This window comes from Emydura macquarii, unplaced genomic scaffold (assembly GCF_026122565.2).
Source record: "Emydura macquarii macquarii isolate MOO-44397 ecotype Brisbane River unplaced genomic scaffold, CSIRO-AGI_Emac_v2 contig_2636, whole genome shotgun sequence".
In the NCBI taxonomy this organism is placed as follows: domain Eukaryota; kingdom Metazoa; phylum Chordata; order Testudines; family Chelidae; genus Emydura; species Emydura macquarii.
Window position 1 is genome coordinate 34,702,543 of NW_027132773.1, and position 15,356 is coordinate 34,717,898.

General features: G+C 40.5%; 1 protein-coding gene across 7 annotated transcripts in view; it reads right to left on the reverse strand.

The window, feature by feature from the left end:
- CPNE8 (copine 8) overlaps nt 1–15,356 on the reverse strand; it is a 207,689-nt gene that overhangs the window by 147,191 nt on the left and 45,142 nt on the right. For all 7 annotated transcript variants that reach the window (XR_010922877.1, XM_067564411.1, XM_067564412.1 and 4 more), the window contains exons 4-5: nt 12,072–12,175; nt 6,240–6,279 (exon numbers count right to left, since the gene is read on the reverse strand). Coding sequence is in view for 6 of the 7 variants with exons in the window: in XM_067564411.1 (XP_067420512.1) it covers nt 6,240–6,279; nt 12,072–12,175 (144 nt within the window). In the remaining variant the exon portion in view is untranslated. The remainder of the gene's footprint in view (nt 1–6,239; nt 6,280–12,071; nt 12,176–15,356) is intronic.

The window sequence follows — 15,356 nt, forward strand, 5'->3', positions numbered from 1 at the left end:
TCCCAGTAGATAAACAGCTGAAATCTCTATGGGTTGGGACATTCCAGAGTTTTATGGATTCTGAGCATAAGGGCTAGGATCTTGCTCTTCCTAGAATACACTACTACTCTGTTGTCCAGCATTATTCAGATTGAGTGTCAAGAGTGAGCTCCTTCAGATGAGCCTGAGGACTAGCCAGCCCAGTTCCAAGGCAAATTAATGAGCTCAACCGGGTTATGGAAGGAGACTGCCTGACTGGCCCGCCTGATTGGCTGAAGGAACCGAGCAGACCTGCTCCGCAGCAGGTCACTGGCTGCTCAACACTTATGCCCACAGATGTGATGACTCCTGTGACTCCCTTGTTCCCAGTCTTGCTCCAGCCTTGCCCCAGCCTCATTCACAGCCTCATTCCTGTCCTACTCCAGTCCACTGCTTCCCTGCTAGCTCCTGACTCCAGTTCCAACACACCGGCTTGAACCCTGGTTCCCAACTCTGGCTTGGACACCCTGGCTCAACCCCTGGTTCCTGGCTCTGACCCTCTAGTTTGACCTCTGTCTCCCAGCTCCAAACCCTGGCTCCCAGCTCCTGCACCAACCACTAGGCATGACTTCTGTGCTAGTCACTAGGCCTGACCAACCACATCCCAGTTGTGATATCGAGTGGCCCTTGACGTTGGATAGAAAGTGATGGCAAGCACATCAGGATGATGTGACAATGGGACTCCCTTACAACTAATGGAAGAATTCCACAACTAGTGGAAGGTCTTTGTGATGGTTGAGCACCCTCTGAGATATTGACACCTCCTTGGACAGATGGTGCTTGATGGGCAAGTAGACAGACCTGAGCCAGGCTTGAAGACATAAATTAGTCTTGCCAGGCATATTACAAAATGACAAGCTGCCATATAGTCCAGGAGTTGAAGGCAAGTCCTCATTATGGTTTGCAGGCTTTGTTGTATCATGGAAGTGAGACTGTGCATTGTGGTGAACCTGTCTGAAGGCAAATATGTTCGGGAAGTAGTGGAGTCCAGATCAGCTCCAATGAAGTCTATTGAGTGTGTAGGTATGAGAATGGATTTTTCTGTGTTGAGTTGGAGGCCCAAGGAGTGGAAAAAAGCTAGGGCCTCACTGGTTGCCAACTGCACCTTGAGAAAGGAGCAACCCTTGAAGAGCTAGTTGTCCAGGTAGGGAACAACAATTATTCCCATCTGATGAAGATGGGCTGCTATGGTATAGCAGACCTTTGTAAAGACCTTTGAGGCAGTTGAAAAGCCCAAGGGCAAGACATGGCATTGATAGTGATCCTTGCCAGTGATGAATCTTAGGAAACCTCTAGGAGAAGGACTTATAGCTGTATGAAAGAATGCTTCCTGAAGGCTGAGGGGGACAAACCAATCTGCCAGATCTAGAGAGGGAATTATTGCTACCAGGGTTACCATTCTGAACTGCTGAGAGAGGACAAGATTGTTCAAAGTCATGAGGTCCAGAATGCCCAGCAAAGAATGTTGAGGTTCCTGTATCTCCCCTAGCAGAATATGTCAGGCTTCTGTGATCCTTTTCATAAGGTCCTGAAAGGGCTTGAAATCATCTGTGTAGAATTTGGGAGGGGAAGGGGGGCCGTGGAAGGGGAAGAGGAAGGGAGCAATAACAGCCTTGTCTGGCGAGGAAGAGGTTTTGTGAAAAGGTAGTGTCCTCCTCTGAATCTGGATCTTACTCTTCTGGACATTCTTCTTGTGGAAGGACATCTTGTTTTGGTGTCTATTGTTTTTGGCAAGCCCTTTTGCATGAGGGTACCCTGTAAAACTGGTTGCCATAGGGGGCCCCAAGGGTTCCCATAAACCCACTTTTGTCTAGCATAGGAAAAGGAAACAGGACATCACAGTTACTCTTGCCATGATGGGTCTTTCATCTACTAGGGGTCTCTTCCTTGGGATGCACCTTAAGTGAGGGAGGCTGGAAAAGAAACATGATGGAATCCTGTATGGACACATCTTAATTAGAGGAAATGTCCTCACTCATGTGCAGCAGAGAAACAAGAAGTGTCAGTACTGGAAGGCGGTGGGGAACCGGTAACCACATCTGTACCAGCAGTCAAGCCTTTATGAAAAGATGCAGTAGGACCAGAAAGTAAATTGGTACCAGTGGGAAATCCCTCTTGGTTCCTCTCAACAGCAGGGGATTCATGCTCTTCCAAAATGCAGAGGTCCTCATGAGAGGAACCTGGATGGTACCAGGTAATCTGGAAAGCATTCCTGGGGAGTCAGCAAATTAGAAGATACCAGCATCTTTACCATGGCCTGAAAAAAGACTTGTTCTAAGGATGACAACTTTAAGACCTTAGTCCTGGAGTTCTTATGCTTAGAAAGTGCCAGTCCCAGTATAGACACTGATGCCACTCACTCAAGATTGCTTAATGGAAGGTTTCTCAATATGCAACATGGTCTTCTTTAGCAGTGCCAGGGTCGCGATAAAGGAGGACATAGAAGCCACAGCAGTATCCATGCTAGAACACGACCTCTCCTTGTTCTCAAGTGAAAAGGGTGACCTTCCCCTTCTCTTGGCCTCTCTTTCTGCAGAATGGGGTATTTTCCTTTTTGATGATCTGAAAGACTCTGAAGATCCCTCAAAGCCTTTTCTTACCAAAGCCAGGATGGTCACCAGAGCTAAGAAAGGCCACAGACAGGAAGGGCCAACTTGGAAGATAAGTCCTGACCAGGCAAAGAAGAATGGGACAGGAGAGCTCCCCAAAAGCACAAAGTTGTTTTAAATAAATGAAAAATGGAAAAATAAAATGAAAATCACTATATACTAAAGAAATGAAAACAAATACGAGGAAAAAACTGCAAGATAGGTAGCTAGCAAACAGACATAACACTCCATCTCAAGCCCTAGGCAGGTAAGAAGGAACTGGAATGGCAGCAGGACCCCCCCATCTCCATATATAAATGTACCAGAGTAAGAGGGTGCATATGATGCAGGTGCAGACCCACGGACACTGCTGACAAAATGTCTGATCAAGAGCGCATGGATGCACATGCACATGGACATGGAGCATGCATCGGGACAATAACTGAAAGAAGCAGTAATATTCACACAGCGTCAACATGTATGAGATTTTCAAAATCACTTATTTTATTATTTCTAAACATTATTTCTTCAAAGCATATCAAAAAGTCACTTCTCAGTTAAGTACTAGGGGTCTGCTCAAATGCTCACTGAAATGAATGGGAAATTTTCCAATGACTTTAATGAGTCATCAATCAGGCCACAAGTTTGAAATGTTAAGATTAAGCCATCTTTAATTAGTGAAGCAGAGTGAAGCATATTAATTTTCTCAAAACATGGACCATATTTGTTTTTCAAGTTTAGACAACTCTAACTGATTATTTCTCCTTCAAATTTATCCACCTAGGGCTGACAAATGTCAGAACAAAAGATGATTTTATATTATAGACATAAGCACCTGGAAACAGGATCCAACCATTAAAGTGCCTTTAAAGCATATATTTTAGATCTGTGTAACTAATGTATAATAAATAATTGTTTAATTTTGCCTTTTCCAGTTGACCAAATTCTAAAACGTACTAATTAATCACAATTATTTATGAATTTCTATTCTGTGTTCTATATGAATAGCTTTTGAACCTTTTTTCTACCCTCCCCTTTTCCCACCTCCCGGCGCATCTCTGGCCGGAACAGCCCCACCCTGTTCAACCCTTCTGCGGCTACTTCCCTAGGCTCTCCCTCCTGGCCCTTCTAGGCTGAAGCTCCCCTTTGCACCACCGGAAGGAGAGAGATAGGGTGGGGGAGTCTTTCTTGTTCTACCACAGTGGGAGTGGGCCTAGGCCTTGGCTCCCTGAGCCCAGAGAAGGGGTGGGCCCCACAGGAGGTGTCTGGCCACAGCCCTTGCAGTCGGGAGGACTGGGACAAAAGCCCACCATAGGGGGCAGGGATTTCCCTCTTACCTGCTCTGAGTGAAGGTGACATTTGAATCCACCCACGGGCTTGTGGAAGGTATGAAATTGGGCTCATTCCCTGTCCCCTGCCCCCAAATGATAGCTCAGTGACTGGGCTTAGAGATCCCCCCCGCCTTTCCCAAGGCAAGACCCCTAGAGTCAATAAATGGGCCTCCCCCACTCTCCCAGTCATCCCACCATAGCCCCACTCCAATTCTCTGCCCCAAAATTACCCCCACTCACATTCATTGTTCCCCAGAATACCCTTTTCCTGTCACAACAAATAAACCACTGCCCTTCCCAAAAATATGGAAACCCCCACAACCAGGATCTCAAAGTCTGTGTTATGAGATCCTTTGAAAAGGGCCCATGATTCATCTTTTTAAAAAAAAAACAAAAAAAACCAGACTAGTAGCTTAAAAGATGTAATGAATTCTACAAATATTCGCTTTTGATTTGTGTGGGTTACATGGACATATTTTTAAAAATGCAAAACAGAAATGCCTTTTTAAAAAAAATGATGATATTAGCATTTAATCATTGTTCTTTTTTGTTCGTGGAGATTCTTGAGATGTAGCATCTTTTTTTAAACTTTCTCTTAAGTAAAGATTATAATGAAATAGTCTCTGCAATCCAGTATTTTTTAATCACTTGGTTAAAATTAATTACCCAGTATCTATAGGGGCTTGTTTAGAATGTGAAGAATTTATTTAGTTTAGCACTCAGATCTGTTTCAACCAAATATATTTTGTAATTAAAAATGTGACTAAATGTACAGTGACTAATGTATATGAAGTCTTTTGGGAATTATTTATAGCTCTTTAAGCCTGAAGTTTGTAGTTCATTTGAAAAGTTAATTTCTTTCACTTAAAATCTGTTTTATTTGAGTAAGCAACCATTTACAGAGTCAATTTATATTTTATAACAGCAGCAGCAGTAAACCTTTTGTGAATTGTTCAATACAGCAAATAATTTTCCAAACTCAATGTAACTTAATAATCCTCAGGTATTATGGTTAAAGCAGCACAAGACAAAATGTTTATGCTGCTAAATTTAGGTTGGCAGAAAGCTGGCTATGGGGAAGTGGAAAGCAGGGATTCTTAACAGGAAAAATAAGAACAGTCACAAAATGTTAGAGGAAGTAGAATAAGATAATTTTAGGGGGAATAGTGTGTTTTTAAAATTAGTGGCTACGAGATATTATAAAATACGATCAAAATTAATATTTTCTGTGTAGTAGTTAGCCTGGATTAAACATTATTACCTTTTAATTAGAAAGCTAAATGTGATAGTGTAAAGCTATCTTTGTTCTGTGTTTGTACAACACCTAGCACAATGGGGTCTTGTCTCTGACTCGGTCTCCGAGGTGCTACACTCAATAATTGCCTTGGTTTCTTCATTCCCTCTGAAGCATCTGGCACTGGCCACTGTTGGAAGACACGATACTGGGCTAGATGGACCAACCAAGTTCAGGAACAGATTATATTTCCTGGTCCACATGCATGCAGATAATACCAGTCTCTTAAGACACCCATTAGATGGACAACATTGTTGTCAGACATTGAATGGTGCTATATTATCTATTATGTATTAACAACACCCTACCTACAAATCTATATGGGGAAGCACACAGCATGCAAAGACCTGCCCCTAAGATTCAGGCTCAGACCTCAAGCCCATACCCTCCACCCTGCAGCCCAAGGCAAACCTATCTTTTTTTCCTCTGAAATAAGCTGTAGGGTTCCCTGCAGCTCCTACACACAATGCTCCCCATGAACCTCCTCTATCCTCTTCTTTCAAACAGACTACAGATTCCCAGGGATTCCTCCTCCAAAGTCTCCATTTATTAATAATACAGTTATACTCATCAGTTATTACATAGCCTTTCTATCATGCTCTAGTGTATCTGAATTAAAATATTGCATAACTGGGACTTTTCCTTTCTGTGATGCTACAAGTGCTAGAGATTTAAAAATCTAGGGACCAGCAAGTAGATTGCCTCAAGTTTTGGGCTCCACAAAAATGTCAACAAGGAGATGATGGAACTTCATTTATCTAAACAGATATTAACCTTTTAAAAACATAGCCATTCCTAATGTACCCTCTGCGTAATGGACATGTAAAAATCCCATTTTAGCAAAGAGTTACGCTCATCTATAGCGCAACACCACAATCCCTGTATTGTGTATTTGACACTATTTGCAAGTAAATACCACAGATGATCAGAAGGATAGCATAGCTTTTTACTTACAAAATAAACCCTGTAAGAAATAGAAGTAGAGTATTATAACCAAAATCCACTTACATGCTTTGATAGGATAGGGCTCTTTGAATCAACATCATACCTAAAAAATGAAAGAACAACCATTAATTCCAGGTGGCAGAGTTAAGGAAATGTAAAAACAGATATTTTAGTTTATTCACATATACAAAACAATTATGCAGAATTGATATAAGAAAGATATTTGAATAGAAACCTCAGGAGTAAAGAATAAAAATTATATCAAAATAAATAAGATTCCCTCACACCAGAAAAACCGGTTACTAATCTGTTCCACAACTGTTTTTTGAGATGTCTTGCACATGTCCATTCTACTTCAGTTAGGTGCACCAAGTACATTAATGTTGTACATTCTTCCCTCAGCAATACCCATCCAGGCAGCACAGTGACGTCTGGTGCCTTGTGTTGCTTCATGATGGTATAAAGGGTAGAGCCACTCTGATCCCTTCAATTCCTTGTTACCAGACAGATTCTGATAGAAAGGGGAAGAAAGATGGGTCATGGAATAAACATGTCTTGGAGAATAACAGTTATGGAACAGGGTAGTAACCATTTTTAATTCAAGTGATTATATATCTTCATATCTTATATATCTTCATATATCTTGTAGTGACTGGCGGGAGCCTGCTTAACTGCTCTGCCATGCTGTTCTGGAGACCTGGAAAGTGGGAGGCTTTGAGATGGATTGAATTGGTGATGGAAAAGTCCCACAGCAGCATTGACACTGCTATGCCAAGAGCCAATCTGATCACAGAGATCATGGCCAGTGTATTACCCATAAGAACTAATAAATCCCTTCCCTTGATATGAGGAAGAAAAGCATGACAAGCTAGATGAATGGCTCTCAATTCTCTTACATTTATATGGAAAGCTAAATACTAGCAAGACCATAGCCTTGAAGTCTGCAAAGACCCCAGGTGGACCCTGCAACCTATGGCAGAAGTGTCTGTAACCAAAGTCGAAGCCGGTTGAAGGAGAGCAAACAGAACTCCCACATGCACATTGGATGCATGTATCTACCAGTCCAAAGAGGCCAAGACTTGTGTAGGCAGTGCACTAAAACCACCATATCCCGGGGATAAAGAATTGGAGAGTATACTGAGTTCAGCCAATCCTGCAACTTCTTGAGATGAAGCATGGAACATCAAACCATGTAAGTACATGAGGCCATATGCCCCAGAAGTCTGAGGCAACTCCAAAAACTTATCGTATGATAGGCCTTCAGGTGTAACAAAATGACCAGCATTGTCTGGAATCTGCTTTGTGAGAGGAACGCCCTGGCTTCCATAGACTTCAAGGACTGCTCCACTAAACTCTATTATCTGAACAAACAAGAGGATTCACTTCTCCTCTTTGATCAGTAACCTACCACACTGAAGATGGATTAGATCATGGCCATTCTGAATACCATTTGGCTATTGGAACAGCCTCTCACCAAGAAGTCATCCAGGTACAGAAACACTTGAACTCCTGATTTCCTCAGGAATACCACCACTACTGACATGAACTTCATAAACATACGTGGGGACGCAGACAGACCAAATGGCAGGACTGCAAACTAAAAATGGGATTGGTTGATTATACATCTGAGGAATTTTCTGTGGGTTTGATTTATTGTCACATGGAAATAGGCATCCTTCAAGTCAAGAGCAGCATCCTAGTCACCAGAACCCAGGAAGGGGATAATGGAAGCCAGAGTGACCATGCAAAACTTTATTTTCTTCAGATATTTGCTGAGCTCCTGCAGGTCTAGTATGGGCCTAAAACCTCCTTTTGCTTTGGGATTAGGAAGTAGTGAGAATAAAAATCCTTTCCCTCTGTGTAAAGGAAGAACTTTCTCTATGGCTCCCAACAGGAGGAGAGATTGTACCTCCCAAAGCAGAACTTTCTAGTGAGTGTGGTATCTGAAAAGGGACAGGAAAATGGAGAAATAAAAAGAAGGGTGTATACCAATTCCACCATGCTTAAAACCAACTGGTCTGTTGTGATGTGGTTCCAAGCATTTAGGAAGTGAAACAGCCTGCTAGAAAACACAGGGGTAGGAGAAGCTGGCACGTTGGAGACTGGTAGCCTGTCTTTGATGAAAAGTTAAATTAACAGCTATCTGGATGACCTGGCAGCAGACAAAAAAGTAGGTGGAAGTGGTCTCCTCCTGTAAATTTTCCCTTTCTTCATAGGCTGGTCTTGATGGCATAAAGACATCATAAATGACGAAGCTGCTGGGGATAGAATAGCTTCCTCTTTGGGAAAGGAGTGTAAATGCCAAAAAAACTTGAGTGTCGCCATAGAGCATAAGTGCTAGAACTAGGGGTGCTACTGCACCCCCTGGCTTGAAGAGGATTCCATTATATATGGGGTTTACAGCTTGGTTCAATGGCTTTCAGTACCCCCACCATAAAAATTGTTCCAGCACCCTGCCATAGAGTCCCTAAGACTATCCAGTTTGTCACTGGTCTGTTGAGAAAAAAAGCACCGGCCCCTCCAAAGGAAGATCCTGGATGGTTTGTTGGACCTCCTGAGTGAGACGCAATAACTGGAGACATCAACATCTGCACATTGTAATAGCCAATGCCAGAACTCTAGCAGCATCCAACGCAGCATCCAATGCAGCCTGAAGAGTGTCCTGGTCACCATCTTTCCCTCATCCACCATAGTGAGAAATTCTTATCTTGGCTGTTCTAGAAACTTGTTCATACATTTTAAAACATTGTCCCAAAGGGAGAAATCATAATGCACCAGCAGTGTTTGCTGATTAGCAATGCAGAATTGAAGACCAGCTGTCAAATAAGCTTTGTTCCCAAAAAGATCTAACTTTGGATTTTTTTATTTTGGACAGATGCTTGCTGACCCTGATGCTCTCTCTCACTGACAGTTGAGACCACCAATGACCCCCGGGGTGGGGGAGAAGTGTACATATGTTAAATCCCCAGTGAGGGAACATAATATGTCTGCTCAGTTGTTTTAGCTGTAGGAGAAAGGAAGATAGTGTTTTCCAGAGCACTTTATTGGGAGCACCAGTGTGGACACAGGAACAAATGGATATAAAGTGGCCATCAACAAGTTTAGTCTTGAAATTAGGTAAAGGTTTCTTACCATCAGAGGAGCGAAGTTCTGGAATGACCTTCCAAGTGGAGCAATGGGGCAAAACACCTAAATGGCTTCAAGACTGAGCTTGATAAGTTTATGTTTGTCATAAAGGTAGGTGAAGAGATTACAAAATATGTATGCTAACTATTCAAAATGTTTTTACTGTCAAGTGTAAATGGCCAAAGCTAGGGTTTTTTTTTTCTTTAATAGCAAAGAGAAGACATGTATTCTAAGTAAGTAAAATATTCCATTTCTTTAGAATTAAATGCCTTTCAGGAAAAGCTTACTAGGAATCATGAAACATTCAGAACAATTTCTGGCAATCACAAAAGATATTTTACAAACTTTCTCTCTTTTTATGATATACCATTTTCACTTTTGTCAAAAATTCTTTTCTTTTATTTCTCAATCTTATAGCTGCCTATTATAATGACACCTTTGTTCATTACCAAGGAATAACCATGATCAAATATCTTCCAAAACCAAGGCACTGGAAACATAATGCCTTAAAATGGAATGATTAAATATGAATTTGATTCACAGTAAAAAAAAAAAAAAAAAAAGACAATTGGTTTTAGTAACTAATCTACTTAGAATCTACTTAGACTCTGAGAGATGGACTATCGCAATGCAATACAATATATGCACCAGACTTGAATTTATCAGCAACTAGTACAGATCACTGTAGTATACCTCCCTAGCAACACAGGCTACCATAAGCATATCTCATCTCTCCTCAACTCTATACCATCTTCAAAAGGAATATCAAGTCAACTCCAGTGTCTCTGTCTTTATCTTAAAGGACCTCAATGATTTCAGCCTATGATAACCCAAAGACTGCCTAAAGCTCTCGGTGAGAGCCCATGGTCAAACACTCCACTTCGCAGGCACCATGGAACTTTCTACCACAATGGTAAAGCTCAACTGTGCAGGCCCTTGTTGGGGACCAGTTCAAAACTATAGAATGGACTCCTACAGGAAATAAGGATCATCACAAATCTCACTCTCTGCTCCAAGTGCAGGGTGAGTTTCTTCAACCTTGCATTTGCTAATATAAGACACAGTTTGAAAAAAAAATCCTACCAAACCAAACTTTACAAAGTGCACATATGCACAATTCCACCCTTCCTGGGAGGAAGAAAGAACCACACATAACAGATGTTAGTCATATCACTTAATTCACTATTCATAGGAACTCAGATAGTATAATGATTAGGATGGGACAACCCACACAGAACAGAACAGAAAGTATTTACAATGACAATTTACCACAGCTTGTTGGAGAACATGATGCTACACAAAATGCCTTCAAACACACACTTAGGAAATTATTTGCTATGCCTAAAATCCAACAATTTTACTGACCCTACAAATTTATGAACAATTCAGTCTTTGTTCATGACATTCTTTATTTTAATGATCTACCTTTCAACATACAAGACAAAACAAAAAAACACCTAAGTTATCTAGTTTGCAAAGTCAAGCATTTGAAAGTTAAGAAATAGCAGTTTTACTGTTGCCTATCCTACCTTAATTCTGTCCCCTAGTGTATTTAACCTATGCACTGAATGAGGCAGAGGTCCTGTGGAACAAAAACAGTATGTTATTGCGTAATTACAGATTATCAAAAATCATACTTACAAGGTGACAGAATTAAAGGCACAGACAACCATCATTTTGACATTTCCTAGCTCTTATGTGTTTGACTTTGCAAACTAAATCACTTTAAGTTTAGTTTCTATGTATGTTAATTTCTTTTTTGAATAAAAGGAAAAAAATGTAAAAACAAGTTAACTGTAACACATACACAAACTATGGTCTGAACCCTCACCCGTCAGCACTGTAGCACAAACTTCTGCCACTTGAGCTACAAAACTAATCAAATTAGCTGTCAGCAGCATAACGCCATTATCTGTGCTGTTATCCTTGGGGGGGAAGCAAAATGAGCCACTTGTGACACATGCTTGATTAAGAGGATGGTCAAAAGGAGTGCTCATTGGTGCTCATTATCTTTCTCCTCCTATCTCCATAAGATGCAAATGGGACAGCAGGACTCTTTTGCAAGCCTTGGGGGAGGGGGAAGTCCAGTACAGCTTGTACCTACAAGAAGCACAAGGAGACACCTTGTTGGATATATTTATTCTGTAAATTACTTAACCCACAGAATATAATGTAGGAGGATAAAAACTGCAGAAAAAAATAGGAAGCTGAATTAACTTCACTGACAGAAGAAGGCTATTTTGAACAATGTCAAATATCACTCACTTCTTAAACAATTATCTCCAACTAAAAGTCTTAAAATGCTGAGCCAGTATTATCAGATGTACACTTGTACCTATGATTGGATCATGTCTTATTTTGATAAAGAAAACCCTGAGTCTGCAATGAATGTGTGATAATTACACTTGAAGTGTTTACTTCACACGTTGTTTGTGAATATGCCACAAGTACATTTACCGTTTCAAAACAATTTAATGAACTTTTAAGTTTTTCTAAACTCTGATCTTATAAAAGATTTTATAAAAAAACAAAGTAATACTTTGAACCACTAGACAGACATAAATTCCTCATTCTCACTCTTAATGGCTTACCATTTTATGTAATTATTCCATTTGGATCAATATAAATCACCACATTCATCCAAATGAATCTATTCCATATTAAAGGTGTCATTTCTTCCCAAGTAAACCACTGGTTGCCTTGACAAAACATCAGTACATTTTCACAGTGCCAATGACATTAAAATCAAAGGTGTGTTGATTAACTTACAAATCAAACCGCAGATTCTCTCTTTCTTCAAAAAAGTAGTCCATTATAAATTTTCTTACAAAATCTGGATTTAAAGTATTGTCAATTACTTCTGTTCTTCCAAACTGTAAAAGAAAAGTAATAGTTTATGGCAAGCACAAGATCCTGTTATAAGAAGTTACATGTCTATATCATAGCATGTAGATTCAAGAACAGAAACATGCAAGAGAGTTGAGGTAGGATGCACCACAAGTCTCTCCTCAAACAGAGATTTTACAAGAAGATGATCATGTCCATATGAAAATACTAGGAAGGTAAGGAAAGACTGCTAGAAGTTGATCCATTCCAGCACAAACAGCAACATGTGCCCATCCCCATTTTATAGAATGGAACTTCCACAAACAGCACTTCCTGCAGTCAAGACATTGAAGCTACAACAGTTTCCCCTCAAATTTGGGAAAACAAGTCCCCACAATAAACGTTAGCTATATTAGCTCTTCCCAAATTGAAACACTATCGTCCCCCCAAAATCAAAGAATCATAGCAGTATAGGGCTGGAAGGGACTTCAAGAGGTCATATAGTTCATCTTCCCTTCTCCCGCAACCTCCTGGGGACTAACAAGTGTTTAATCTGTTCTTAAAAATGTCCAGTGACAGGGATTCCACAACCTCCCTACGTAATCTCTTCCAGTGTTTTACTATCCTTATAGTAAGAAAGTTTTTCCTAATATTTAACTTAAATCACCCTTGCTGCAACTAAGCAGATGACTTCTTTTCCTATCCTCAGTAGACATGGAAAGAAGGGTTTACTCCCCTGTAAACTAGGGGGGAAAGTATAAAAAAGGTGGGGTAGGTTTTGAGGGGGGGGTTGAGGAGGTGTTTAAACTAAACTACTACTAACAACTATAATAAACTAACTACAAAAAGAGCTAAGGGGACACAGTTGAGGTAAAACTCAATGCAGACAACTGCTAAGGCTCCGTCTCAGGTGAGTGGCTGAGAAAGAACTGAGGGCAGTTTGCCTGCACATTGCTATATAACAGCGTAGCACATGAGTCTGAGTAACTCACGTATATAGGGACCAAATGGACACTGCTATGAGAAATCTCTGATTAAAGGAGCATGGAGTGCAAATGCACCCAGAGTGGAGCACCCATAGGAACACTACTCAAAGAAGCAGCAATTGATCACAGTCCTATTTATAATGACTTTCTACATTTTTGAAGATTTATCACGTCCTCTGACCAGCCTTCTTTTCTCTAGAACAAACATGCCCAGTTCTTTCACCCTTTCCTCTCAGGTCATGTTTTCTAAACCTCTTATTTTGTTGCTTCTCTCTCGACTCTCTCCAATTTGTCCACATCTTTTTTTAAAGCTTGGTGCCAAAAATGGGACACACTACTCCAGCTGAGGCCTTACGACTTCTGAGAAGAGCAAAACAATTACCTCCCTTGTCTCACGTAAGACACTTCTGTAAGTAAATTTCAGAATGACATTTGACTTTTTCACAACAGTATCACACTGTTGGTTCATTCAATTTACAATCCACTATCACCTACAGATTATTTTTCTACAGTACTACTGCCTAGCCAGTTATTCCCCAGTTGATTCTTTTCCTTCCTTCATTTCCTGAGTATAGTACTTCGGACTTATCTTTACTGAATTTCATCCTACTGATTTCTGACCAATTCTCCAAATTATCAATATAATTTTGAATTCTAATCCTGCCCTCCAAAGTGTTTGCAACCCATCCTAGCTTGGTGCCATCCACAAATTTTATACATATACTCTTATGGCATGATTTCTTCTTCACAAATCCACGCTAGCTCTTACACATCATGTTCCTCTTCTAGGTTTGAATAAAATTATTATTTAATAGTTTGTTCCAGTCTGTAAGTGACTGGTCTGTAATTGGGTGCTCATTTTTTGGAGATATATGTTTGCACTTCTCAAATCCTCTGGAACCTCACCCATCCTCCAAGAGTCCTAAAAAATTATAGCTATTAGTTCAAAAATTAGTTTGGCTAGTTCCCTAAGTAATCTGCAGTGAAGTTCATCAGGCCCTAACATCTTGAAGACATCTGATTTATTTAAACATTCTTTAATCTATTATTTCACTATTCTGAGCAGAGATCCCTCCTTCATTGTGTCATCCATTATATGCTCTCCTTCCTTGTTAAGTAATAGACCTACACTTTACTTTGTCTCTCTCTCAGGATTAGCACACACTTACCAGGAAATTCAGCGGCACTCGACGGGAGTTACACAAGCTACGCAGAGTAATTTGCATAACTCCCATCAACTTCCTAACTTCCCTTTATTGTGTCGTCTCCACTGTGCTGCACCAACAGGAAATGTGTTCCCATCAATGCAGCACTACGCCTTTTGTTGAGATGGTTTAATTGAATCGACATCCGGATCAATCAAGCAGGTCTTCACCGCCACTCAATCAATCCGGATAGATCAATCTGACATTTCACTAGTAACTTTCAGACACAGAGGCCCTACCATTAGAAACATATGGCCTCCATCATTATCCACTTATCTCTCACCCCTATGTTCTTTTGATGCATTTGTTAAAAACAAGACTCATTGCTTTCACCTTCTGCACAACAGGGCTTTGACTCCCTCCCCACAGAAAGAGCCTGACCTTCCTTTGGGACTGAAAATATATTAGGTTTACAGCAATTGTATATGGCTTGAATGAGAAGCTTTCGATTCAGTTTCCAGTGTACAACATTAGGGATATAAAATACTGGTTACAGAACACAGGCTTTTATTTGGTTTCATGTGTTTTTGTTTCTTTAAATATATTATTTTTCAAGAATTGGTAAAAAATTGAAGCTAACAAGATAGGTGTGAGAGTGGGCTGTAACTGTATTAAAATGATGAATTTCCATTTTGTATTATGTCTTGAACATCTCTAAATTTGCTGGAGGATAGCCTATTGTACTGCATTACAGATCATTGCCCTGTCCAGAAAAGGTTCTTGACATCTGGAGCTATCACCTTTCAATGACTCAACTGCTGGCCCACCCCAAAGAATAGAGAGTGAGTGGGCTGGAGTTTTCCAACTTAGCACATATTAAGGAGATTGACTCTTAAGTAGAGGGGGGAGCCAATCATCACCACATGGAAGCAGGACTGGCAGGAGAGACAAGGCAGAAGGGCCTCTGCTCCTGAAATTCTGACAAACTTCAAACTCACAGAAGAGAGAAGATGAGACAAGATGGAGGGGATGGTGAATTTTTGTTATTTTCAGAGATCTGTAACTGGCGTGCTTTAACAGTACATTCATTGTGGTTA